The 26,360-nt window shown below is 40.6% G+C and overlaps 1 protein-coding gene across 2 annotated transcripts in view; it reads right to left on the reverse strand.

Annotated features, from left to right (window-relative positions):
* Nucleotides 1-26,360, reverse strand: part of OBSCN (obscurin, cytoskeletal calmodulin and titin-interacting RhoGEF) — a 182,848-nt gene that overhangs the window by 38,263 nt on the left and 118,225 nt on the right. For both annotated transcript variants that reach the window (XM_066201918.1, XM_066201928.1), the window contains 22 exons: nt 26,038-26,156; nt 24,902-25,099; nt 24,477-24,509; nt 24,289-24,387; nt 23,615-23,833; nt 22,777-22,843; nt 22,652-22,671; nt 22,228-22,356; nt 21,349-21,488; nt 20,785-20,985; nt 20,365-20,447; nt 19,814-19,987; nt 18,622-18,781; nt 18,105-18,221; nt 16,741-16,905; nt 15,509-15,667; nt 14,270-14,447; nt 12,255-12,368; nt 11,678-11,845; nt 10,754-10,856; nt 10,073-10,202; nt 8,573-8,678 (listed from right to left, as the gene is read on the reverse strand). In XM_066201918.1, coding sequence (XP_066058015.1) covers nt 8,573-8,678; nt 10,073-10,202; nt 10,754-10,856; nt 11,678-11,845; nt 12,255-12,368; nt 14,270-14,447; nt 15,509-15,667; nt 16,741-16,905; nt 18,105-18,221; nt 18,622-18,781; nt 19,814-19,987; nt 20,365-20,447; nt 20,785-20,985; nt 21,349-21,488; nt 22,228-22,356; nt 22,652-22,671; nt 22,777-22,843; nt 23,615-23,833; nt 24,289-24,387; nt 24,477-24,509; nt 24,902-25,099; nt 26,038-26,156 — 2,882 coding nt within the window. The remainder of the gene's footprint in view (nt 1-8,572; nt 8,679-10,072; nt 10,203-10,753; nt 10,857-11,677; nt 11,846-12,254; nt 12,369-14,269; nt 14,448-15,508; nt 15,668-16,740; nt 16,906-18,104; nt 18,222-18,621; nt 18,782-19,813; nt 19,988-20,364; nt 20,448-20,784; nt 20,986-21,348; nt 21,489-22,227; nt 22,357-22,651; nt 22,672-22,776; nt 22,844-23,614; nt 23,834-24,288; nt 24,388-24,476; nt 24,510-24,901; nt 25,100-26,037; nt 26,157-26,360) is intronic.

Below are 26,360 nucleotides of genomic sequence, written 5' to 3' on the forward strand. Positions count from 1 at the left end.
TGCCCTTGAGAATGGAGAACCTTTTTATAGCCATCATGGAAGACTAAATCCTCTTGGGTTTATTGCAGCCTTTCTCTTCTTCTGATTGTATTTTTGAAAACTTGTACTTCCTTCTCCTCTGGAGATTGGATTTGTTGACACCATCAATCTCTCCCTTTGAGGACATGGTGCAGTTCAGGACTGCATTAGCTACAGGAGATTTATTTCTTTGCAGAGCACACTCTTCTACTGCTCATTTCCACTGATTTACTCTTTTCCCTAAGTTTTCTGCAGTTTCTCTGTAGACCTTTAAGGTCTGTGCAGAGCCTTCCTACTGCCTATGGTACCTTTCTGAATTACACAAAACTAAATCATTTTGGAGGAGAATGAATCCTTGGGTGCTTGCAGTAGACTTCAATCTATGTTGCAAAATTAAAATGGGTTTTTGGGGGTCTGGGATTTGTACATATGGACATTGTTCAATCCCATCTCTCAATTACCTGTTTTTTTCTGCCACTGGTTTTTAAGCTGCTTCTGTTCATCAGCTTGCTAGAGATTAAGTGTTGGAATCTGCCCTTACAAAATTATTCCCAAACTTTTTCCCATCACTATCCCAATTTCAGTTGAGGTCCACTCTACTTTAAAGTTCATGACCATAAAAGGAGGGGAATTTCTGCCTGGGATCCCACCTCTAAATTTACCAAACTCCTTAGAGGCTGCAGCCCTTGATTTCGGATTCCCTTCTGGAGCTGTCCTATGAAATTTAGATCTCAGAAATTTAGAAATCAGCTAAACTGATGGTATTTTCTTTTAATTAATATTATTTAATCCACCAGTATTGATGCTGCTGCTCCAGATACAGGCACAGAGCTGTGGATAAATTCGATTTACCAAGTTTTAAGTGTGGTCTGGCTCTAAGATTCCCTCCTGCTCACAACTTTCTTGGGATATTTCTGAACGAGATATAATAAAATAACTCTCTGTTCAGTTGCCCTAGTCTGAATCCTGGTTCTTGAGGCAGTATAGGTAAAACCACTTTATTTTCTGTTTTTTTTGCAGGGTGAAAAAGGTCTAATTGCTGGGAATTTAACTGAGCTTATGTGCAACTATTGGGAAGGGGGACAACTTATAAACCACTGCCTCCAAAAGGGCCAAGTGCATGGATCTAAAGGAATAATCCTCACAGAAAACACTTAAAGGGATAAAGGGTAAACAACTTTGAACCATCCTTTTGTTGCAATTTTAAAAAATTAAAATTAATTATTTTTAATTAAAAATAATTTAAATTTTTTTTAAAAATTACATTTAAAAATAATTTTTTAAAAGTTAAAAAAAATCAAAATACCTCCACTTAAGACTCATGTCCAAGTCAAGGGCTGATTTTAGCAATAGTGCAGCTATTGAGGGAAGGCATTTCCCCAAAAATATCCATTGCTTAACTACTTCCTGCCCTCATCAGGGCATGGTTGGAGCTGCTCTGAAATCCTGTCACAGGCCAGTGTCCCCCTTCCAGCACGTGGAACAATTTTATTAAGTATTTCTCTATAGCACTTAAGAAGATAAATTAAGATTTCAATGGATGCATGGCTTCTAAGCTATGTATAACTGAGAAAATACTGCCTTTTGTAGTAACTAATCTTTGTATTTTACAGGCATTCAGTATAAACCAGGCTCAAAGTATCTAAAAAGACCAAATCAATTATTTATATTAGAAATATAGAAGGGGATAAAAGTATTCATCTTCCTTCTGCTTCATCATACAAGGCTCTCCTGAAAACATTTAAAATAAAGCCAGAAGAAATCACTCTAAGCTCTGAGATATTTGTTAAATTGGTGGATATTTTCAGGTAGACGGTTTTCAAAGCTGGTTTCATTCAACACTGAGAGTCAGACTCCACCTTCCTGAACCCTTGTGCAACTCTATCAGCATTCGGGGGAATATTTTTCTTTGTAATATCATAAAACAACTGCCTCAGGCTGCGTCTAACACCAGTGCTGCTAGTCTTGGAAAAGAACAGAAGGACTTTTTTTTTAAGGTGATCACTTCACAGGGCACAGAATTCCATGGGATCTGCTGGGCTGGGAATGAACACACTTGCATAGCCAGTGAACACAAGCTTGTTATTGGATCATGCAGAGGCAGCAAGGCAAAAAAACCCACAAATGTTACCCAAAAAAATGAAAAAAAAAAAAATCAGCACTTACATGATGATGGTTTTCTTGGGCACTTTAGTCTCTTGTTCAGTGACTACAAAGAGAACAGTATGAACAGCATGGGGTTAAAGAAAGGCAAAAGCTGAAATGATGAAATTATCTCTGCTCAGTTCATCAACATAAACTGGATTGAAAAATAACCAACTGTACCATCCCATCCATGCTTTCTGTGGTTATTTCCAGCATTGACTTTAGTGTTTCTGACCAGGAATGAGAATCCAGAATGCTCTCTGATCATTTGGCTTTGAAATTAAATATTTTGTGGAGAACAATTTGGCAAAACCTGTTTATTCTACCGTTTTTGTTTGGTAGGTCAAAGCTAGAAAACAAGGTCCTTATTTAAATTTTCTTTATCCTATAATAATGTAGTGATGGTGTCAGAAACCTGAAAATGCCTCAATCTGGAAAATCCTGGAGAGCTGAAATTCTTTAAACTGTGATTTCACTTCCTAGAAAAAAAAAGAGTTCCCCCAAACACTGGGTTGTGGCCAAACTTTTGTGGACTGGATGCAAAATCCAAGCTGATAAATATGAAAATTAATGTCATTATCATCAATAGAGAGAATCTGCATCAAAAACCCCCAAATCCTAGCAAACTCAGGAGGGCCCTGTGTCTGCTCCCTCTCTCTCTTTTTTTTTTCTTTCTTTTTTTTTTTATTCCTCTAATTTGCAATTTTTCCTCACCCTTTTCCCATAACCAACTGGAAGCTGTTGATGCATATCAAGATCAAAAGTTATTATTTCATGGTAATGCAAATGTTTCTTAAAACTGACATTTCTAAAAAAGTAGAAAGATACCATTTGAAGAACTGACTGAGATTTTCAGCTGGTTTCCCATCCCATCCTATCCACTGGAATAAAATTTAGGCACTCTTTGAACCACATTGCTTTGAGCACACTCTGAACTGCTGAACCTATTTGAGATCTAGGAAAAAAACCATCACCAAGCCCCACTTTTAATTTAATAAATTAGCAAAATATCTAAAAAAAAACAAACCATAATTTAATCTCCAGCAATTGGTTTTCAATTTTCCAGCCAGCCTATAATAAATAAGCTCTGGTAATTTTCAGTCAGTGCAATTTAAGTGAACTGCTACTTAAAAATATCTATAAAATCACAAACAGTTCTTGCCCAGGGAATCTGGAGTGTCTATATTATTTGTTAAATTACTGATGATTAGTGCTGATGTTTTCAATGATGCCCCCAAACCTGCATTGACTGAAAATTAAAAATACATTTTCAATATTAAATGGAGTACTTTAACCTAATTTTCCTTCCACTTCACTTCCAAGAGCTCTTCCCCGCCTCAGGTAAGAACATGAATTTAACCATAATGAAAAAGAATTTTGTGCAAATATTAATGTTATTATCTGACCTAGAGCTCATGTTTCTTTTGCAGAGCCTTGTCTTGTTTACGCCTGTAAAAATCTGGAATCATTTCCCAGAGATTCAAAGGAGTTACTGCAGAACTGGGTGAGTTTAAACAAAATCTGTTTGGAAATTTGAGTTTACACTAACTGGGTAAGTAAAGAGCAAAATTATTTTCAAATATTTATACCTGGATACAATTATAATAAAACCATTTACCTACCCCTAATTTTTTTTTTTTTTAATGACTCAAACCTTGTTTTAAATGGTGGAATTATAATATTGCAGTGATGGCAGATGAACTGAGTGCTCAAACAATTTACTGCGCTCAGGTTAGAGATTTTCACTGAATTTTTAAATCACTATTCTGCAATTTTCAAATAACTTTTAGAACATCTCATTAAATAATACAATGACAGTAATTCATATGTAGCAAGCATATGAGTAAAAATACTGATGTTCTGATGGAAATGTTTTAATTAATTGGATTAGACACTTGAAAATAGGTGTTTTCTACAATTTTTTTAGCTGCAAGTGTATTTAGATGAGAATTAAATAATATAAACTAAATAGTTGAATAAATTAAATGAAATCTCACAAAGTCTGTAAGAAAAAGTCTCTTTAATGGTTGCTCTATTAATTTCTGTTCTTGCAGTTCTCCCAAATGACACCAACTGTGATATTTCTATTTGTAGTGGATGTCAAAGAGATTCAATATTCAAAAGTTCAGGAGGCCTAGGATGAGAAAGGTGAAAATGGCATTTAATAAATTGTATATGTGCTGTCCGAGGCGTGAGGGAGGATTTGAGCAATCCTATATTGAAGGATAGAACCACACGAAAGTAGGATGAGAGAATTTGGGTTTCTTTTCTCTTTTTTTTTTCCTTTTTTTTTTTTTTTTCTTGTTGTTTTTCCCCGAGAGGAAAATATTCTGCATCCGTTTTTAGCACCGGATTTATCATTTCAACTTTTCAAGAGCATTTTAGGCAAACAGCTTTGCAAAGCAGGGAGCCCCTGATAAGCAGGTTAAAAGCTGTAAGCATTAGGGACAGCCAGTGCTTTTGTAGGACCAGACATCTCTTTGGTTAATATATTAAAACAGTGGCTTACAAGTGATGGAACACTGAGGATAAGTGAGTTCTCCTTGCTCTGAATGGATGGAAGGGTTTTTATGGCCTTTATTACAATTTTTAAGTCTCTTTTCTCCACTCACAGAAGCTTAAACCTAATTTTGCTGCCCAGTTCAGGCTGCTGACAGGAACCAGAGGAGCACTGTTCTGTTTTCACTTCCTTCTGCTACACTTTGGAGACTAATCTGCAAAACCTGACAAGAACTGCTAAAACTGATCCTAAAATGAGGAATTCTTGCAATCACTGAGGTTAGAAAAGGCCCTTAAGGTCATTGAATCCAACTGCTAAGCCAGCACTGTCACCTTCACCACTAAACCCTGTCCCTAAGTGCCAAATCCACAGAGCTTGGAGATCCCTCCAGGGTTGGTGGCTCAATTCATGAATATAAGAGGTTTTTTTAATTTTATGAATGAAATGCAAGTGTTTTGGGATCTCTTTTAAAAATACTCCACCAAAACCTAAACAAACAAACAAAAACCTCCAAACCCAAACCACCAAAAGACTCCACTCCTGCAGTGGCCGATGTGGCTGCAAAGGCAGATGGGGCTCTCCTGAATTTTCATTGAAAACCCTTTGGTGTGCCCAAAAATGAGACTAAACCATGGTGGTAAGAGAATAAAAATAATGAGGTAAATACCCTAATCATCACCCTAACCAGGGAGCACCAAAATGGTCAGGGGACAAACTCCTGTGCCCGATTTCTTCAGTAACACTAAGAGATCTCACGCTCCTCTGTGCTTTAAATTTTCCTTGTAAGAACTTCAAAGAATTTTGCTGATTTTTAACAAGGTGGCTGCTACAAGGCAACTGCAGAACCTTCCCAAGGCTCTGCATGAAATCTGAGGCAAATCTGGGAAGGAATTTTTGTTTCCTGGCTGTAGCTGCTTCGGGAGTTTTTATTTATGGCTTTATCTCCACTCCTGTACCTGACTCCTCCCCTTGTCTCTTTCTAGGTCCTGACCTGCCCACCCTTATGGAAATTCAACACCTTTCCAAGGCACTGGGCTTTGCTTTCCTTAACAAATAATCAAGTTAGTGAGCCTGGATGGATAAATCACACCAGAGCATGCCAGAGCACATCAGCCCAGGTGTGCCGTGTGCAGGTTAAGCAGCAAGGTGCAAAGCAGACACAGTCAACTGGAAGTCAAAGAGAAGGATCTTCTTTCAGCTACACTTTTAAAAAAGTGTCTCAAATTCTTCCAATATCCACAGAAAGAGGATTTTTTTTTTTTTAAGCAACCCTCCATTGACTTCAGTGCAGTGACCAGGTGTGGCTGAAGGCAGTTCTCAGCTCACACGGGATCCCTTAGTCCAGTGGTTTCCATCCTTTTTTTGGATTTAGTCCATCCAAGGGACCTGCAAACTCCCACTGTGTGAATTTAAACCAAAGAATTTTGGTTTTGATGCCCATGGTCTTGGGCTGTGGACCATCACCAGCTGTGGGTCAGGGCTCATAAACCACTGGACTAGCGGTTATCCCAAACTGTGGGTTTGCTTCAGCAGAATAAACAGTACAGAAAGGCAGGAGGATAAAAATTAAAACAGTCGCCCCTTGGGTGCCTCATGGGACTCAGACAATGGTCATTTCACAGGAACAGAGATAAATCAGGTAAAACCCAGACCCAGGGTGCACATGAGCCAGGAAGCAGACATGGTATCTATTCCTGTCGTGAGAGCAGTAATGTTGTCCTCTTGGTGAAGTTACAAGTAATCCCATTTTCACAAATAGGAAGGATTGTGAGGATGGAAAGAGATAGCCTTCATGAGATCCACCTATCCTCCAGTTCTTTGCCGGATGAACCTGATTTTTTTTTTCCCCAGGCAGATCAAGGCTGGTTATTGATTCTCAAGAAAGCAAGGAATTCCCTCCTCGGTCAAGTGCGTTATGCCAAATTCATCCCTGGTGCGATTCTGCTCACAACAATCCTCTTGCTCCATGGATGAGCCTATTTTCTCCACTGGCCTGAAGCAGCTCTCCCTCTGTTTCTCCCTGGAGATGACTCAGGGATCTATTTTCTTCCCTATTACCAAGTTCAAGGAATGGCACATCACAGAACAAAGCTCTTTCATGACATTTCTGAAGCTTCCAGGAAAATTCCAATTATATTTCTTTAACCAAGCTCACAGTTTTGGGGTTTGTTTTGTTTTGTTTTGTTTATGATTTCAGGAATAACAGCAGATGAGAAATTTGGGACTGAACATACGCATTTGCAATCCCCAGAGCTGAAAATGTTCCTAACATTTTATACAACCCTTGTTTGCTTTTATAATATCTGCCTGAAGGGAACTTCATCAAGATACACCACCCTGACAGGGGTTTGTTTGTGTTCCTCTACATCCTGCACACAAATAATTTTTTTTTTCTCTTTGGGGCATAGAGAAGACAAAGAATTCGAGGACTTAAAGGTTTATTTGGCTGAAAAAATTACAGCGTTTCTACACTTACACCATCCTCCCTGTAATGCTTTTTGATGGGACTCTGGGAAAGAACTAAAAGGAAAATGTGTTTAAAATGAAGTCAAGAAAGTTCGTAGATCAGGACGCTAATCTTAATAATTTACTATGGATGAATCCTCTCATTGTAATGGCACAACATTTTGTGTCTACAGAGGGCTGGCCCAAGGTCCAGCCAGACCAGGGTCCTGCCTCAAACAGGGCCAACAGCAGAGGACTGTAGAAAATGATGAAAAAATATGAGTAGAGGAGCATTTATCCCTGGATATTTTTCCAGACTCCAGCATTTTCTGCCCAGCAGCCTTACAAGTCAGAATGTTGCCTCTCAGTCGACGCTGATAATGTCAACTATGCCCTTTCAAACACTCACTTGAACTCCTGTTATTGTCACAAGACACTGTGGAAACACCAAAGCTGAGGAAAGAAGGTCCTAGAGCTGTTGGCAAAACTTTGGCTTTTGTTGACCATGTCTCCACCAACCACATCTGAGAGAGGCCTGTGACACCAAGGTTTGCTGGCTTGGAAAGGCCTGTGCCTATCCCAGTCCCCTCTCTTGCCCTCCAGACCTGTCCCTTACCTATTAAAGGTGGTCCCTTGGCTGTATCATCTCCTGAGCTGCCCCTGGGAACTGTTCCAGAGGGACGGGACTGGCTGGTTTACGCTCAGCCACACAAGGACACTTACAAGATGCACAGAGAACCAATTCCCTGTGCCAGGAAATGCTCCCTAGGAAGATGTAGCCATTTAAACTGGGCTGTGATGGGTTTACAGCAAGCACTAACACAGTCCCTGTGGAAATCCCTGGGAAAAGCAGGGAACTTTCAGCAGTGATGACTAAAAGCTGTGAAGAAAGATGCGGTTTTGGATGGGTGTAAAATCAATCCTTATCACCCTACCAATCCAGGTGAAACTGGCAGAAAAAAAACCAGGAGCAGACTCTCTGATTGTCCCTGGATAGTCCTAAATAATGGATGAACTAACCATTGCTCAGGACACCCTGCTGTCAGTTCATGCCCCATTGTCCTTCAGTGGTCTTTCAGGAACAATCACAATATGCCTCCACCTCTGCTTAGCGGCCCTTGTAACATTTCTGCCCGGCTGACACACATTTTCAAGTATTCCAACAACGCACAACATTTCTTTTTTGCACGAGTGGTGGCGTGACCAACCCTTCATTTTGCTCCTCCTTCTTTTCATATAATGCACTTCACGAGCATTATATGAGGTTGATTTCCCAGGCTTGGAAATCAACGGATGATGATGGGCAGAGAGCCGAGCTGCCCTCTGCCCATGCACATCTCCAGAAGACGTACAGATACACGGACACCAACGACCAACATGGATAAGGTGGCAAAAGATACTGGACCCTCAGTGTTTTTTAGGGCAATGGGCTGGCGTACGTATGGAGCTGGGCAAGGGTCGTACCTTCAATGGTGATGGCTTGGTCTCCTCTCCTCTCCTGGGTCAGGGCAGCGGCGCTGTGGTGGTAAAGCTCTGCTCCACTTTTGGCAGACCCTAGTCTGTTCATCAGCTGAAGAGAATCGTGCAGTGCCAAATGAAACACAGGAATTTTTTTTTGTCATGGTAGAATGCTGCCTGTGCTACCCTTGAAAATTCAGCGCTGGCAGAAACAGGTGAAGGCGTGACCCCAAGCTGGAGTTTGAAGGGACACTTTGCTGCTCAGTGGAGTGTGGGCCTGATAGAATTTTAGGCTGCTAGCAGCCGCTACCTTTTCCCAAGGAAAAGTTTTTCAAGAAAGCTCTTTATCAAAACAATCTTGGTAAACAACTCTCCTTTCTCAAAACAATCTTTCTCCAAGTGGTGTTTTGCTGCTTCTCTAGTTTAACCAATGGGATTAGAGAGGTGTCATTGCTATTCCCCAATCATGTTAAGTTTGTATTGGAACACCTTATAAAAAGTGACAAAAATTTAGAAAATAAAGCCTTCTTTTTCTATACCTTTTGCCTTCTGAATTATTTGGAGTCTTTCATGTCCTACAGAGACAGTGGAGTTTGTGGTCTTTTACCAAAAATTATTCAGACAAGTTACACCATGTCGGCAAACTTAATTACTGGGTGTTTGCTCTGCAGCCTGGGACTTGCACCTGGGGTAATTCTGTCTCTACCAACGGGCCCAGATTCCTGCTCTACACACACTTAGGTGGCCATTAAAGAGGATTTTTTGTTTTGTTTTGTTTTGTTTATCATCCCATAATTACTGAGTTTTACTCAACCAAGGGAATACTGGACCTTAGGATCTTGGTCAGTGGCAAATGCAAGGTAGTCTGGTTTTGCTAAAATTCCAGTAGAATTCTTTAAAGTATATAAACATCCTAAATATTTTTGTGAGCTGAAACATTTACCATGAAGCAGCTGACCCACAATAATTTTCTAAACCAAGACAAATTTCATTTATTGTCAAGCCCGCAAAACTTATTACTGTTTTATTACAATGAATGCATAGACTATGACTAATTTTCATAAAATATCTTACATTTTAAAAAATTTATCAGCTAATTCCACATATGCTTGCTAAACAAAACAGGAATTTCAGTGCTTTATTCTTCTATTTAGACATAATTTCTTCCTTTTGGCTCTGGAGGGTTTCTTAGTCATAATTAGTCATAATTTAAAGACAGTCCAGAAACACATCAGGAACAGTCTCAAATTTTGTAAGACTTTCCTCTAGAGAACTGGATCTGAGTTTATGCTCCCGAACAAGCTCCATCAATTCTTACTTCTACCAACAAACTGTCAGATCAGAATATTCTGAAGCTTTTGGACAGCCACAGTCCAGATCTAGTTCAGCTTGACCTTCTATAATATTTTTATGAGCAATTACTCAGCCATGGGTCTCTCCCAGTAAAATGAATTCTCCTGCCTGAGTCATTTCAGGTAACAGATATTTAAATCTCTCCAAACTTACCTCACACTCATAGTGTCCCATATCTTCATTGGAAGGGTTCTTGACCACCAGCACTACGATGCCACTCCGTGGTTCACTGAAAGTCTGGTATTTACTGGTGTCCTTCAGCAGCACCCCATCTTTGTACCATCTGAGTGGGAAAACATGGAGTGTAAGCCAGGAAAAATCGTGCAGCATCAAGTGGTCCCCAAGATCACTGATCCATCCATCAAACAACTCAGGAGTTAATCCTCAGACAAACATTTGGATCCTGGAAGGGAGGGCTGCAGCTGGGTATTAAACTGCACACGTTTATGAGATTCTTCCTAAGAGATCTCCTCAGTCAGTGCAGGAAAAGGGCTTTAAATGACGACAAGACAATATTTTCTGAGCTTTTTATCTGAATACCTGATAAAATCAAGTCAGGTGTAAGGCAGGGAGGATAAACAATGATAAAATGTTTTCCAGGGCTTTAGATTGGACAGAGTCCTCCTCAGGGTCTATCTGTAGGTATTTCTTTTCAAATGCTAGCTAGAATAATTGCTGAGAATCTCAGGAATGTCTGGATCATGAGGAGCCAGCATTGGGATGGAGATGAGATGGAAGACACAGTAAAAGAAAGGGTCATAAACTCAAAATTACTTTTCTGACTATGCAAAATGGGAAACCAGGATTTGCTCCTGTGTGAGTTGTAGGACTGACCTGATCTGAGGCCTGGGTGCTCCTTCCACCGTGCAGGTGAACTGGACATCTTCACCCTCGACAAGATAAGCATTTCTGACCTTGTTCACAAACCGTGGGGGCACTGCAAAAAGCAAAGGTAAATGTGACTGGTAGCTGGAAATATGAACAGATAGGAAGGGTGTGTTCCTGACCAGATAATTATCACTGGATCTAAAGGATACTAAAGACCAATTTTTTTGACTTAAAAACAGTTGCCTGCACCTGTACATCAATTTTTAATTTTTTTTAATATTATCCAGTATATGTTGTATAGAACCCCTGAAATGTCTTAATATTTGTAGTATCTTAGAAACACAGAATCGTTTAGGTTGAAAAAGACCTCTGAGGTCATGGAGTCTGACCATTAACATTGCTAAGGCCAACAGTAGACCACGTCCCCAAGTGCCACATCTAAATGTTTTTTGAGCTCTTCCAGGGATGGTGACTCCACCAGCTCCTTAAGAAGTTTGTTGTGGTTGTTGACAACACCTTAGGTGAAGAATTTTCCATAATCTTCAATGTAAACCTCCCCTGGCCCAGCTTGAGGCTGTTCCCTCTCCTCCTGTCCCTGTTCCCTGGGAGCAGAGCCCGACCCCTCCGGCTGTCCCCTCCTATCAGGGAATTGTGCAGAGCCACAAGGTCCCCCCTGAGCCTCCTTTTCTCCAGGCTGAGCCCCTTTTCCAGCTCCCTCATGGATTCTCCAGACCATTCCCCAGCTCCATTCTCTTCCCTGGACATGCTCCAGCCTCTCAATGTCTTTGTTGCCATGTCTCAAAACTGTCCCCAAGACTGGAGGTGCTTCAGCAGTGCCAGCACAGGGGACAGTCTGTACCATGACTGGTACAAGTTTCAGGTATTCCATAGCAGACCTCCTTAAAATGCTGCATCTGTGCAGGACTTTACCTTGAACAAGGATCTTTCCCAAGGTACTGGCATTCCCAGCAGGACTGGAAGCAAAGCACATGTACTGTCCTGTGTCAGCCCCTGTCAGGTTGTCCAAGATCAGTGTGCAGGAGCCATCAGGATCTTCTATTATAATGTGATGGGGATCCACCTCCACGGGCTTGCCATCTGAAAGAGAAATTATTTCTTTTAAAATAGCTTTCTAAGAGTTTCCTACTTAGGAATTTCATCCAGCTTTTCATTCTGAGAGCCGTATTTTTGCAGCTGATGTTGGTAGCTGAGGAATCAGCTCTTCATCTTCATCCAGCTCTCCATGAAACATCATCCAGGGCAAAGTAGTGTTGAAGGATATATCACCACTCCTCGTTTAAAAGTGAAATTATCCCAGAGTACATTCTGTGCAGTCATAACTCTGCTTTTCCAGCCAAAGGACCTTACCCGAAATTCCCAAAAACACAGTCTCTAGACTTGAGTAGCTCTGGGGGATCAGCTCTTGGATTATCCACTGACCAGTTATCACAACAATATGGACAGGGAGCACATTTGGAGGACACATTTCATGCCCTGCTTCTCGTACCTTTGTACCAGCTGATGGATGGCTTGGGAGCTCCTGTCACCTTGCAGGCCAGCTTGACTGTCTCTCCCAGCTCAGCTGTGCAGTCTGCCAGCTCTTCCTCAAAGTCTGGAGGGACTGAAACATCAGAGGAAGCGTATTAGTCTGGAGGAGGGGGTTCTGTCCATGGCATGGCTGTTGCTAAGTGAGGTAAGAATAATTTCTGCAAATCCGTGAGGTTCAGAATGGAAAACTGAACAGGAAATTTTAGAAGCTCAAGACTTTATAGGTGACATGCTCTCCTTGCTTGTCTGAGACTAAATTCAGTCTTTAACATGTCTGGTTGTTGGTTATAAAGTTAGACCATATGAAAAAGGAATTTTTCTGATCTGGAATTATTTTAGACCATGATTTTAGTAAGCACATCTGTTATTCAGACACCACACATCTGTTACCATAGAGATAATTCCTCAAATAAAATGAAGCCTGGATACCCAAACTAGTATTCTGCTGGTGTCCTTACAATAAAATCTATGCTTTCATTCAATCATAGAATCATAGAGTGGTTTGGGTTAGAAGAGACCTTAAAGATCATTGCATTCCAACCCCTGCCATGGGCAGGGACACCTTCCACTATCCCAGGGTGCTCCAAGCCCCATCCAGTCTGGCCTTGGACACTTCCAGGGATGGGGCAGCCACAACTTTGGGCAACCTGTTCCTTTACTGAGTGACTTTTATTTTAACTCATTGCTACCATATGAAACCATACAAAATTATCCTGATAGTCTTCCTCACTAAAACATGTCACTAAAGGTGCAAAAATGAAGTGCCCAGACTTGTTTTTCAGTGTTCATGGACTAAATCCAATGCTGTTCTGGCATTTTAAGATGCCAAATATCCTTACGCTATAGTGAACATCATTTGTAGCTTATGCCTGGAAAATAAGGATCTAATATCCCTGCTGCTAGATTTTTGTGGATTGAAAATTGGTGGAATCTCAAATGACACTGAGAATGATGAGGCCTTAATGATCAGACAAAATTCCAGAGCAAACCCAGGTGCAGAGATAGAGCAATATGAGCCAGGAGTTGAGTAAAGAGTCTGAAACCCAGCAAAGTCACAGGGTTGTTTATACTGGGGTGTGTAAGACTCTGGATCAGGGTACAACCTCAACTCTGCCTGCCTTTCCTCCAGGAGAGGTGTTTCAGCTCTCAGATTACCTTCATGGCCTCTCCTGGACTCACTGCTGGCAGCAGCTCCACATCCATTTTATATTGGAGATCCCCCAGCTGGACAGAGCACTGCAGGTGGGATCCCACAAGAGCAGAGCAGAGGGGCAGAATCCCCTCCCTGAACCTGCTCCGAAATTAAACAGCCATAAACAGCTTCTCTCCCTCCTTTATAATTTCCTGAACCAAGGAGACCATCCAAGAAAAAAACACCCGTGAGGTTTGGCGTTGGAACCATGGTCACTGAGAATTTCAGACTTTCTGTGCTGACAGGCACTGACCCCCAGGCAAACTCTGCATTTGACCTGAAGCCGTGGAAAAGGCTTCCAAAATTGAGTGACAGCACTGGGATTATGGGTGTGTAGTTAGAATAGAAGTGTGCAATATCACAGGGTGGAAAACTTAGAGTTTAAGGGTTTAGAATACAGTAATAGATATAAAGCAAGGTGGAGGTTTTAGGGCGGAGGGTGAGTCCTTCATTTTCACCTTCTTCTCCATGGGTCTGGGTGGTGTTTTGTAATTGGACAGAAAAGTCCGCATTGTGGGCCATGGGTGGTTGGTTATTGGGTTAAAAGTAAAAATAATTTAGGTGTCATTTCTTAATTGGGCAATTTGTGCTTTAAAGGCCTTGTAGAGAGATAGGGGGGTCATTTTTATTTTGTTAACTAGCAGTGCTGTAGAACTTATTTGTGAGACTGTAATATGGATAAGAATTAATAAATGCCTGAGTCCAAACACAAAATACCATCTCACTCTGGCAGAAAAAGAAGATAAAAAGCCACAGTTTGGGTTGTCTTGTGCCACACTTACTCCAGATGGGCTCGCTGATCCTCTGCTGGATGCCCAGAATCTCCTTCACCCAGGAGTTCTTGATGTTCACGGTGCGCGCCTGCAGGAGGTACTTGCGCACCAGGTCCTCCCGCTCGTGCCAGATCTCAAAGGCCCGGTCGTCCCCTTCCACCAGGTCGTTCACGTCTATGTTGTTCAGCTGAGTGACAGAAAAGGGCAACAAAGTCACCACAAATCCTGTGTTTTTAGGAATCCCCAAGAGCAAAAAGGGGTAATTTGCACTCCCTTCAAAGGCTTTTTCAGGTTGCGTGAGCAATGCAGCGTGGCTTTGGCTGAAGAGCAATCGGAGCTATTCTGAGAGTTATTTTCCCTGCTATATTTGATTTTCTGGTTACCAAACCAACATTTTCCTGGAATTAATATTTATGTCTTTAAACTTTTAATGTCCAGCATTAAAAGTTATCCCAAGGGTGGAATAACTTTTAAAAACTTTTTAAACCCTGAAGGGTTGGGCCCAGGCGACATGGAAAAAAATAGAGAACAGAGAATGTCTGAACAGAGCATGGAAATGTTTCCATTTTTCTTCCTTGGAAAATAAAATCTGCCTATGAATATTGATGAGGACGGAGATAAGGACTTTCAGAAGGTCTTGGCTAGGCTTGGTCATGAACTCAATGGGTATTTCGGTTTGTTGGCTGGCTTTTATTGGAGTTGAGCATCTCCTGCCTTGTGAAAACTCTCTCCTCAGTTTCTGGCAGTTTTAACCCTGAATATCTGAAGATGAGCAAGTCAAATCCTCTGAATTTTTCCATTTCTGAACAGGAATTGATGTCTAGAAAGGACATAACCAGCAGAGAGAACCTGATGGAATTTAGCAAATAAGATTCCTTCTAATTTACTCCCAATATTACAGACTGCCAAAACCAGAGATTTACAAATGCAAGAAAATACTGTAGGCAGCAAAATCCACATCAATATAATATATTTATGCTGTTAATTAAATGAGGTAACAGAGACAAATAAATGTTTGTATTTATAATCTCCTTGCTGCATGGTGAAAGTCCACCCTGATGATTTTTGACATGTTTCCAAGAGGTTAAAAAAAGATATTTTGGGATAAATGTAGATTCTACTTGTGTTTCAAGGAATTTTTGAAGCAAAGGAGTAGCTCAGAAGGATTAGAAGAATGTCCAAGCTGGATATAAAAGTGAAGCTCTATTTGTCAGAGAAATGCTTTGTGTGAAGATAAAGTGATCAGACCTTCATGATGTTCTTGAAGATGTAGCTGTAGGTGTCTGTCTTTGTGTCTCGCTTTGGTTTGCAGATCACAATATAATTTTTGAAGAGGAAAACATGTCTTTTGTGTCCTTTCCATGCCATTCGAGCTCCTGGAGCTCCTTCCCACACAATGAAGTGGCCCTGATGGGAAAAAGAAGAAAGAGCACATAGTCAAACATCTGGAATAATTACCACAGTTGTCTCACCATCATTTTTCAGTGCACAAATAACAAATGTTTCCTGTTGCATCATCCCCTGATGTATTTCTGGTTTATTAAAGCACAGCAGATGGTTTCTAATGCGAAAGGTGGCTCATCAGTCATTGGCACAGCCAGTGGTTGTCATTACTTCTTCATTTAAATGGTATTATTTTGTGCCAGAAAAATAGAGAGCCTTAGTCATGCAGACACACTCTGGGAAATATTAAAAGGAAAATTGTATTTTGTGTATTGTACTGACACTTTATATGATGATTTGGTCACCTTCACCAGAGCAGGAAGTACTCAATTCAAACACAGCTCAGTTAGTGACATGGGTTTCCCCTGGCATCTCTAGGGAGAAGTAAACACTCGAGGGGTGTTGCTGGACATTTTTTGGATGCCTAAATGTGGAGAGATGAATGCCCACCACAGTATCACTGCAATTTAGCCTTACAACTCCACTCAGCAATACAACCTGCTTCCCATGGAAAACATTGGATACAGAATAAATGACTTGCCTGGTAAAACACAGTAAATCTACAAAGAAACAGGAATTTGAGTGAGGGTGTTGGAATTCCTAGACTAAAAGTGTCCTAATAGCTGAATAATCTAAAAAGCCACACACCTGGTTCATGGGATAAACCTGGGGGAGCACATGGGTCTGTTGGTGCCAGTAACTCCAGGAGCTGCCCCGTGTTGCTTCCCAATAATGGGAGAATGAGTTAAAACCCTTTTAGATCATGTAGGGGCCCAGAACAATTTTATTTCTGTTTGATGAGCAGGTCACAAAGGCAAATAGTTGCATTATGTGTGAATTACTCCATAAGCATCCATGCTGTGGTGTTTCAAACCTTAGCGGAGGCAGAACACCCATTTCTTGACAGCAGTAAGTGAAATAAGAAAATCATCTCTTTCAGACATAATTTCTAAAGGATTTTCTCCTAAGAATTAAACCTCCTCAGAAACTGGTGAAAGCACCCACGGAATCAACAGCGACTGGGAAATTCCAGTTACCTGCCGGATGGGCTCCCCAAGGCTTTCCAAGGTCCCTGGATAATTCTCAATGAGGGAGACGTGGAGGTTGTTCTCTGCTCTTCGGGTGAGGGCAGACACAATGGCATAGGCCTGCTCCAGCAGAGTGCAGTTCTGGCTGTTTCTGGCTTTGTTTCGGATTAATTCCTGTAGGTGAATGAAGAAAATATTAGTGGAAAATCAGAGAGAAAAAAAGCAGTTCCTTCAGAGCCGAAGAGTTTCTCAGTATCTGCTCTGGCTATTTCACCTGAGCAACTTTTATCCCATTTTTCACCATGTGCTTTTCAACTAACAAAGTCTTTTCTTTCCTACCTATTCTGCAGTCTTAAAGACTAACCAGTCCGGCTTTTCCTTACATCAGTTGATATTAAGCAAAGATGAAGTTGAAACAAAAACCAGATATGATTTGGTGGTTGAAAACCAAAAATTCCAAAGTGACCCCAAATGTACCCATTGCATTTCTCTTCTGCATACTCTCACAGTACCAGAGGACAAGGGATTCATGTGGCTGTGCTGAATCAACATTAGATTAATAAAACGAGATGTTGGAAAAAAGGTGAAATTACATTTTCTCTGTTCTTCCTACATTTGTTCCTGTTCCTCTCTTTCAGCAATGAAGGTAGAGAAAATGCCTTTTCTCCTTCAAGAGACCCTTTAAAATGTTGGTGTTTGTGTGCAAGAATATGTTCAAAAGTAGAAAGTTCTTCCAAATATTCAATCTGTTCATTGATACAACACTAGAATACATAAATATTTTGCCATGATTGTTTCCTTCCCGAGTATCCTAGTGCTATTTCCCATGAAAATACTGTTTAAATTGCTGCTCTGAAATGTTTGCTTATGGTCTAAGACAGTAGGACAGATGCAAGTCTGAAAGACAAAATATTTCAGGGTGGTGGAATGGGGGAAAACTTGTCAGAAAACAAAAATTTCATCTTGCCATAATATCAGTATAAAACATAAAGAAAAGAAGTGGTAAGTCACTATCTCAGACATGGAAACTGCTTATTTTTATAACATAAATGTTGCTAAGTTTGAAGAAAATTCATACCTGTCATCCATGTTGTCATATATTATTTTATACATATAATATATTTTTACATATATTTAAAGATAAAGCTCACTGAACTTTATGGGGTTGGATTCTGTGAATCTCCATCTGCATTTAGATTTACAATTCTATTTAGAGAACACCACCACTGGTGATGATTAACCTCTTATTTACTGAAGCAGTTTTCAATTGTAGTTGCATCAGAAGGAAGCCAAGAAATAGGAAATAAAAATAAAATCTTTTTCTTCACAAGCTGCACGGAGCAGAACATAAACCTGTGACAACATCTCTTTACCTTAATTATTGTCTGGTACTGCTGGATCCTGTTTATGGGTTTTTCCAGGTAGTGCTGCAGTGGTGGGATAAGTGGCTGTGAAGGATCTTCATTAGTTAGAAATTCATCTGTGTATCTCTGAAAAAAATACATGGAATAACAAGGAAAGGTAGAAAAAGAGCAGTAGAAAAAAAATCCTGAGTAGCTGGAGCAGAGAAACAAGATTTGCTTATCTGTATTTATGATTTATGTGGTTCTCTTGGTCTTATAATGTGGTGACTTTTAAAATGTCCCTTAATTACAATTACATAAGCACAGCCACACTCACGTCTGTATAATCTTTATAATATTAACAAATGCATAGGAATATGTAAATATTGTTCCCATATCGGCCATACTTACCAGAAAAATCTAGAAAGTGAACTAAAAAATATTATAACTTAGCGAAAAGATATTACAAATCCTTTTGAGGTTTTATGATTAATAACTACCTTTCTTGCTGCAGTGGGTTACAGGATGAATTTGGCTCCTGCCTTACCTTGTAGAAATCCTGGACAGCTTTGCTGACAACAATTGACTCAGCCTGGACTCTTCCCACCAGGTACTGGATGTACTTGCTGAACTCTGCTTCGTGCTTGATGAAGCACATGGCCACGTCGTCATCAGTGTCACAGCTCTGCAGGCTCCGGAGGAAGACGCTGTGGGGACAGGAGAAGAGGGGCTGGAATGAGGCTAAAACACAGCCCCAGCAGCCAGACTGCGGATCAGGAGATATCAGGCTGACACAGGTTAAGGGAAATGGTGGGGGGAAATGAGGGATGTTGCACTTATCAGCACCTCTTCACCCAGAGGTGCCGTTCTTCTTGGCTGGGATGGGTGTGGAGGGACTTTGGACAAGGGCCTGGAGGTATGTAGGGACTTGGGAGGACAGGACAAAGGGGAATGGCTTTAAACGGACAGAAGGCAGGGTTAGATGGGATATTAGGAAGAAATTCTTCCTTGTGACAGTGGGGAGGCCCTGGCACAGATTTCCCAGAGAATCCATGGCTGCCCCTGCATCCCTGGAAGTGCCCAAGGCTGGGTTGCATGGGGCTTGGAGCAGCCCGGGACAGTGAAAGGTGTCCTGAAATGCATGGATGCTGACATCAGTTTTATGTGAATGAATGTCTCTGTGAAGACACCACAGGCATACCTGTGAGATCTTGCTGCCTTTTTAACATAATTCACTGTTTCTCAGTTAAATTCACTTAAAAGAGTGAATTCACTTAAAAGAAATAAGCTGGGCACAGGAAACCTTGAAGCTCTGAAGGGGATTGTGGAAGTCCCAAGCCTGTGCTATGATTTAAGCCATGCCATCATTTCCACTCATGAAAGGAGCATCAATTCCCTTGCACCTCAGCACTGCCAGTGCTTCACATCAGGAATAATAGTAAGAAAAGTAGCAGTAACAATAGAAGTAATAACAATAAAGTAATCATAAGTAGTAGTAATAACAATAAAAATAATAACAATAGAAGAAATAATAATAATAATATATAATATATAACAATAATATATAAAGATATAATTATAATAATATATAATAATATATTAAATATTATATATGTGTGTATATATATATATATATATATATATATATATATATATATATAAAATAAATAAAACATAATAAGAATGATGATGATGATGCCACCCTTTGGTGGCCAGTGAAGGCACTTGGGATTGCCCACCTGGAATGGAAGCGACCAATGTCATCAATATTCCTGAAGATGGTGGATTTCTGACTGGCAACAGCTCCTGGCACACTGGGACAGGTCTCAGTGTACCTAAGGTGATGAGTCTGGAGGAACTGTAAATCCTGAATGTAATCTTCCTCTGAGATCAACAGCTCCTGAATGAGAACACTGAAGGGGAGACAGAGAGGCAGAAAGAAATCACAGAAAAATCATCACAATTGTCCTTGAGAGTCTTTTAGGCCGTAAAATAGAGATTTATGATCAGAGGAACTGACTCCTGGGGTGTGTTGAAAGATCCCTTCTGGGGGATGGATGGATACATGGATGAATGGGTGGATGGATGGAAGTGGCCAGTGGAAGGTGTCCCTGCCCATGGGACTCATTGACACTAGACGGTATTTAAGGTCCCTTCCAACCCAAACCATTCCAGGATTCTGTGATCTTGATTGCCTGGAATTTTCCTAGGCTGAAATCAATCACAAAATACAAGTGGCTTGAAAGGCAGGAAAATTCAAACACGCAAATACCAAATGACACGAGCTCACCTCAGCTTCCTTTTGTATTCATCTTCAGAAACAAACTCTCCAGGAAACTCCGGAATTTCCATTGTTCCCCACTCTGGTGACAGCTACAACATTAGGAAAAAAAAATTAAAACAATTATTGGAAGTGAACAGTGTTTTTATCTATACATACTGAGGAATATCTCTCATGTGTTCACAGTCCTGTTTAGTTCAACAACTGGTGTGAAATTTCTTTTGTACTGGAGAATTTTTAGGTCTTTAAAACCCAGAAACAACTGCACAGACCAGAAATATTGTCTAATAAAAACCATGAAAAAGTAAAACCTTGTTCCAAGCCCCTTCAACAACCCCCTCCTCCATCACTCCTTGCAAAAGGGATGGCTTGAAACTGCAACAGGAACAAGACGTTTTCAACAAGAAATACCCAGACATGGTCAGTCACCTTTAATTTCTTGTCCAGATAAGCTGGAGACACCCAACCCTGTCGAGAGGGACTTGATTTCGTGGGTTTAGTCCTGACCAGCCATTTCAGAGGATGAGCTGAGTCCAGGACTTCCACATATTGTCCTTCCTTCAGGGTGATGGTCTCCTTGTCAGGCGCAGCGGGCACATAGTCAGCAGTGACCATGTAGACATCAAAGATCTGCAGGTACAAAACTACAGTCACTTTGTGCTCTTCATTTCCCTCATGAAAAACTTCGCAACAAGTCTCCTCCATCCAACTCTATCCAAAGCCACAGAAAATCAAGTTCTGACTTTCTGAAGTTCAGCCATGAACGCAAGAGGTGCCAAGTCATGGGTATTTTTGACCATGTTGACTCCATGACTTGTTCAGGATCACAGGGTGAGCATCAGAATTTCATTCTCTGTACATCTAACTACTAAATACACCCACAAAATTGAATTACATCACGAAAGAGGATGGAGATCCCCACACCATAGTAGGTTGGTCATTCTAAGTTTAGTTTTTCCCCTTGTGTCCAACTTGTCCATAAAGATATCATACCTCCCCTCTGGAATCCCCATCCTCGGATTCAGAGGAGGATTCCTGAGCAATTGATGAAGGTCTGGATCGTCCGTGGCGAGGAGATGCAGAGGGAGTTCTTGACTCATCATCACTATCTGCACCCGGTACTCGAAGTTTAGCTGAAAAGCAGAGCAACAGCCAACTGTTAAATAAGTATCCTCAATTTAAACATGAAGCAAATTATCATAATTTTTCTTCTTCCTAGGAAGAGCATTCATAGTAACACTTGGTGTGATTTCCTGTTGATATTAAATGGATTAAATGAATAATTTGGATGTTTTAATACGTGGTGTTGCAGGCCTATTGCACATATTGCCACTGCGCTGCAAGAATATTTGTTGGAGAGTTACTGTCTCTATTTTTGCTCCAAGTTACACTTTTTCTACAAGATAATCAGGGCAGGAACAAACCAGATTTTTTCATTCAACTTGACAAATCATTGGATTACTGCACAGCTGTGCACAGAGTTTTCAGCCTTAATTTGATTTTAAAATTCCACTGTGAGCTAAAATTTGAAGATGTGAGAAGTACAGAAAACAGGACTGCTTTCGGATTTAGGAGTGATGAATATCTGAGGAACTCAAAGCACCTAGGATATGCCAAATACACTCCTATTTTTAGAAATTACTCTTATAGCTTTTTTCCTAGTTCAAAATTCTAGACTGAGGTGTGCAGGTTGGACGGACTCCTACTAAAATTTCTTACCCCTAAGCATTGACAAATGTTCATTTGCTTATATAGAATGATTGTCTCAAAACCAGTTGCATAAATCTCGCTTATAATTAAACAACACCTAAAAAAAGAGATTGCTTTTTTTTTTCCCTACCATAATTAAACTGTGTTTTCCAGACTCCTTACCCTGAGTTATTTTTGCAGATACCATTTCTGAGATACGTGAAGTGAGTTTCTGGAAGAACTCCTCTGAGCCAACATCAGCTAATGAAATAGGGCTTTTGGGCACACCTTCTCTGCCAGCTTCAAGGTCTCCTGGAAAAAAAAGAGAATTTGTTATTAAGCTGGCAGTGTCATTGAAAATTCATCTCTTTTTGAGTAATAAAAGCTTCTGTGGAAGGAAGATTTTAATTTTCTTCCCTCCTCCTGTTTTTAAAACTGTGCTTGCTCCCAGTTCATCCAAATAATCCACCCTTGAACAGCGAGCAGTCCTGAAAGGTTCCAACATTTCAGGCAATTTCAAGAAAACTGGTCAAAAATAAGATACATTGACAGTCCCAGCTGCAGATACAGAGGACAGGAAGAAGAGAGAGAAAACAGCTTCTCTTACCTTCAGAGGACTGAATAGTTCTGAAAAAGAAAATAAAGCAGAGTTAAAAGTTGCAATAAGATGGGTAGTGAGGAGAGCTAAATGAGGAACACGTCCCCCCTTCTCCCACACAGTTAATTGCTTACCCCAGTGTGGTCATGATGGCTTCTGACACCATCACACGCTCCTGGGTCAGCACTTCAGCCTCTTTCACTGCAAGATTGGGGTTTATCATTAGAGGACAGAAGGCACAGAATGTCCTTTTTTTAGGTATTTAATGCAGGTTCATTTTCTAGACCTGGATTACTGGGAGCACTGCAGCAGCTCCTGACCTGGGATTGTATTCCCAATTCTGTGATGGCAATGGTTTCCTCCTCTCCCTGTTCATGGAAAATATATAACTGCCCCATTTCTCCACACTGCTCAAGTTATGCTCCTGCAGCTCTTGATACAATAAGAATGTGGGATGGAAGGCAGGATAACAGAAAAATGGAATCCTTCACAGCTCTGTCCCAATTCCCAGCATATATTTGTTTTTTCCCCATCTTATTGTGTTAAAAGAGGTCTTGGAAAGCTCTACAAAAAAAAAACAACTCTCATACAATCCAAAATACCTCAGAAGAGTGAAGCACGCAAAATAACTTTTCAAACGGTGACTTTTTCTAGGTACTTTACATTGCCTTTCTTTCCTTTTTTTTTTTTTTTTTTTTAATTTGTGCTTAATTTGGTTGTTCCTTAGACTTGCCTTCTATTTATACAGAAAATATGCTGCTGTTAATACAAGACAGTCAGAAATCTGAGATATTATAGAAGTAAAGAGGGTAACCATTTGCAAGACAAGCAAAATCATGGCTGCCCTTGAGAAAACACATTTTTTTGGGTGTGAATTGGTAATTTCCTTAACAGTCACGCTTGATTTTTTCCCTTAGGCACTGCACAAAAGGGAAATATAGAGAAAGTGTTTGTGTTGCAGCAAAGATTTACCATCTGCAACTTCCAGGTTGGCGGTGCAGATGGACTGGCCAGCCTTGTTGGTGGCAATGCAGGTGTAAGCTCCACTGAACTTCTTCTTGACATCCAACAAGATCAGGCTGTGGTGCATGTTGGAACTGGCAAGTTTGTACCCAGGAGTGTCTGGTTTGATCCACAGGATGTCTTCCCGAGACTCTTCTTTCATCCAAGTGATTGTTGGTGGCGGATGTCCTAAAAGAAAATCGGTGCAATCAGCTTTAGCCTTCCTAATTGCATTCCTCCCTTAAAAAGATGAGCCTTGCAGTGAAAAAAATGCTGCTTTGATCCATTTTCTGATAATTTCCCAACAATAACATGCAATAATGGAGGAAACCCCTTTCTACGGCCCGTTGAGTTGATGAAGACATTAAATCTTTTTGTAAAACCAAAGTTTTCAATCACCATAAAATCAACGTGCATCATACTACAAAATGTCATTATCCCCATTTTTATATACAGAAAAAAAGAAGGTGAAGAAAAATAGGATGCTTAACTGTGAAGTGTCTTTGTAAGAAATGTAAGTAGAATCACAAACTTCAGATACAGGAAATGAAGTTACAATGACTTGGGGGCAGAGAGAGAAGAATGTGTTTTGAAGTTCCTCATTTCAGCTGTTATTCAGAGACATGAAGTATCTGCTCACTTACCTTCAACTTTCACAGATAATGTGATGCTTGCACCCTTTTTCACCTTCTTATTTGTAAATCTTTCAAGGAATCTTGGGGGTATCAGCTGCTCATGGGAATCTGGAAATAATATTATTGATGAAGAACAGTGAGTTTAGACTGAAAAAATTCCTGGGGCTTCTGTTCTCACCTGCTGTGGCTTCTCTCACCTGTTTTGGATGGCTCTTCTTTCTCATAAGGATCTGGAACACAAGGAGAAAAAACATGACAAATACAAATAAGTGTCCAGGAGTTGCAGAAAAAAGCTCCCGAAGTGACTCCAGTCACATATTACACAGAAATATTGGTGTGGTTTGTAAGAGTCCCTAAGTTTTAATGAAATTAACTTTTAAGGTTAACGAGGATGGGCAAGAATAAAATACCTATTTATGAGACAACAGTCAGACCTCAGAGAAGTGGCATCATCATCTTCTTAAGCAGTAAAATTGTAGGTGAACCAAGAGTAAAGCACATCATCTTTTACCTAGAGACTTCCCCACCTCACCTGAGTTACCTTGGGAGGTTTCCCCAGCAAAAACCAACTGAACAAAATGGTAAGAGCCTCTGGAACAGCCCAAAATAGAGCAACACCCACCTTTGACCACCAGCCTGGCTGAGGAATATGCAGAGCCAGCAGAGTTGATGACAAATATCAAGTACTGGCCGGCATCTGCTTTGGTGACGTCGCGGATTTCCAGGGAGTGGAATTCCTGTCTGTCGGTCTTGAGGATACGATCCGAGGCCTTTAGGGGCTGCCCATTTTTGAACCAATAGAGACGAGGCTGAGGGTACCCTGTGAGGCGTAGTTACAGACACAGAGAAGAACAAAATTCATTGGCAGCACTGATTTGGGAGCATCTCCGAACTGCCAAGTCCTCTGCTGTTTCATGGGTTTAACAGGGCTGCTGTTTCAAGGGTTTAACCAATTAGGAATGCTTAAAAATGCATTCAATTCGATTTATCTGTTGAAGTTCTTTCCTGTCTCCTCTGTTTCTGACACTCCCCATATTTTCTGCACGTGCAAACGTCTCAGAGGTTGAAAAATCAACACTTAGGTCTGATTTGAAAGGTTCACAAGGGGAAATGTTGAAGCCAAATGCATTCTCAGAATTTTTATAGACAGCAACAGGGAAAAACAGGAAAATCCCTACCTCTCCCTACCAGAGTCAACATCAGAGGGATGTTTTTGCAGTTTTTACATTGTAGGAGCAACCCCTTAATGGAGGAAGACAAGTCCACAACTGCTAAATTTATTGAAGAGAATGAAGAAGACTGACTTAATTTTCATTAATATTATTAATATTATCATGATTATTATTAATACATTATACTAGATACAGTTATTAGTTATAAAAATATAGGTATATTACATATAATTATAATTACATATAATTACAATATAATTGTAGTTATTAATAGTGATAATAATAATATCAAGATTATTATTCCTTATTGCTCCTGAGCTCAGAGAAATCCAGAATTCAGTTTTCAGAAGCATGTGCCTGTCATTATGCCTGGATACATGGACACAAAATGAGGCACTTAATCTGCCCGAGTCTGCTCCAACAGTCCCTGTTCAGCAGCATAAACACATTCCCCAGCTGATTTGTCCAAAAATGGTGCAAGGTGTTCAGCCCAGGGACACAGCTGCAGAAGAGTACCTTGGAAAAATCCAGCATTTCAACCTGATTCTAGTTCTGGAAAACTGACAATACCATGGGATCCACTCACCTTTCACCTTCAGGTGAAATTTAGCCAGCGAGGCTCCAGGTGCTACATGAATATCATGAAGCTCATCAAAGATCTGGGGCAACTGCTCCTCCTCAGTAGTGGATTCCTCCTGTTCTCGGCTAAGCAGCAATTGGAAGGAAAAAGAAGAAAATCAGGATGCCAGGTAAGAGTTAGAAACGAGAAGGACCTATTTTAGATAAATTCAGTCTGTGAGTTTTGACATCCTGTGAACAGACTCTGCACCATCTGACATTGAAAGTAACAGAATGATTCCGTGAGGAAATACCCCAGCTTGCCTGAAGGCTCCAGAGAAAGTCTGTCCA

This window comes from Chamaea fasciata, unplaced genomic scaffold, assembly GCF_029207755.1.
Source record: "Chamaea fasciata isolate MVZ Bird 193981 ecotype frontalis unplaced genomic scaffold, bChaFas1.0.hap1 SCAF_1, whole genome shotgun sequence".
Lineage (NCBI taxonomy): Eukaryota > Metazoa > Chordata > Aves > Passeriformes > Sylviidae > Chamaea > Chamaea fasciata.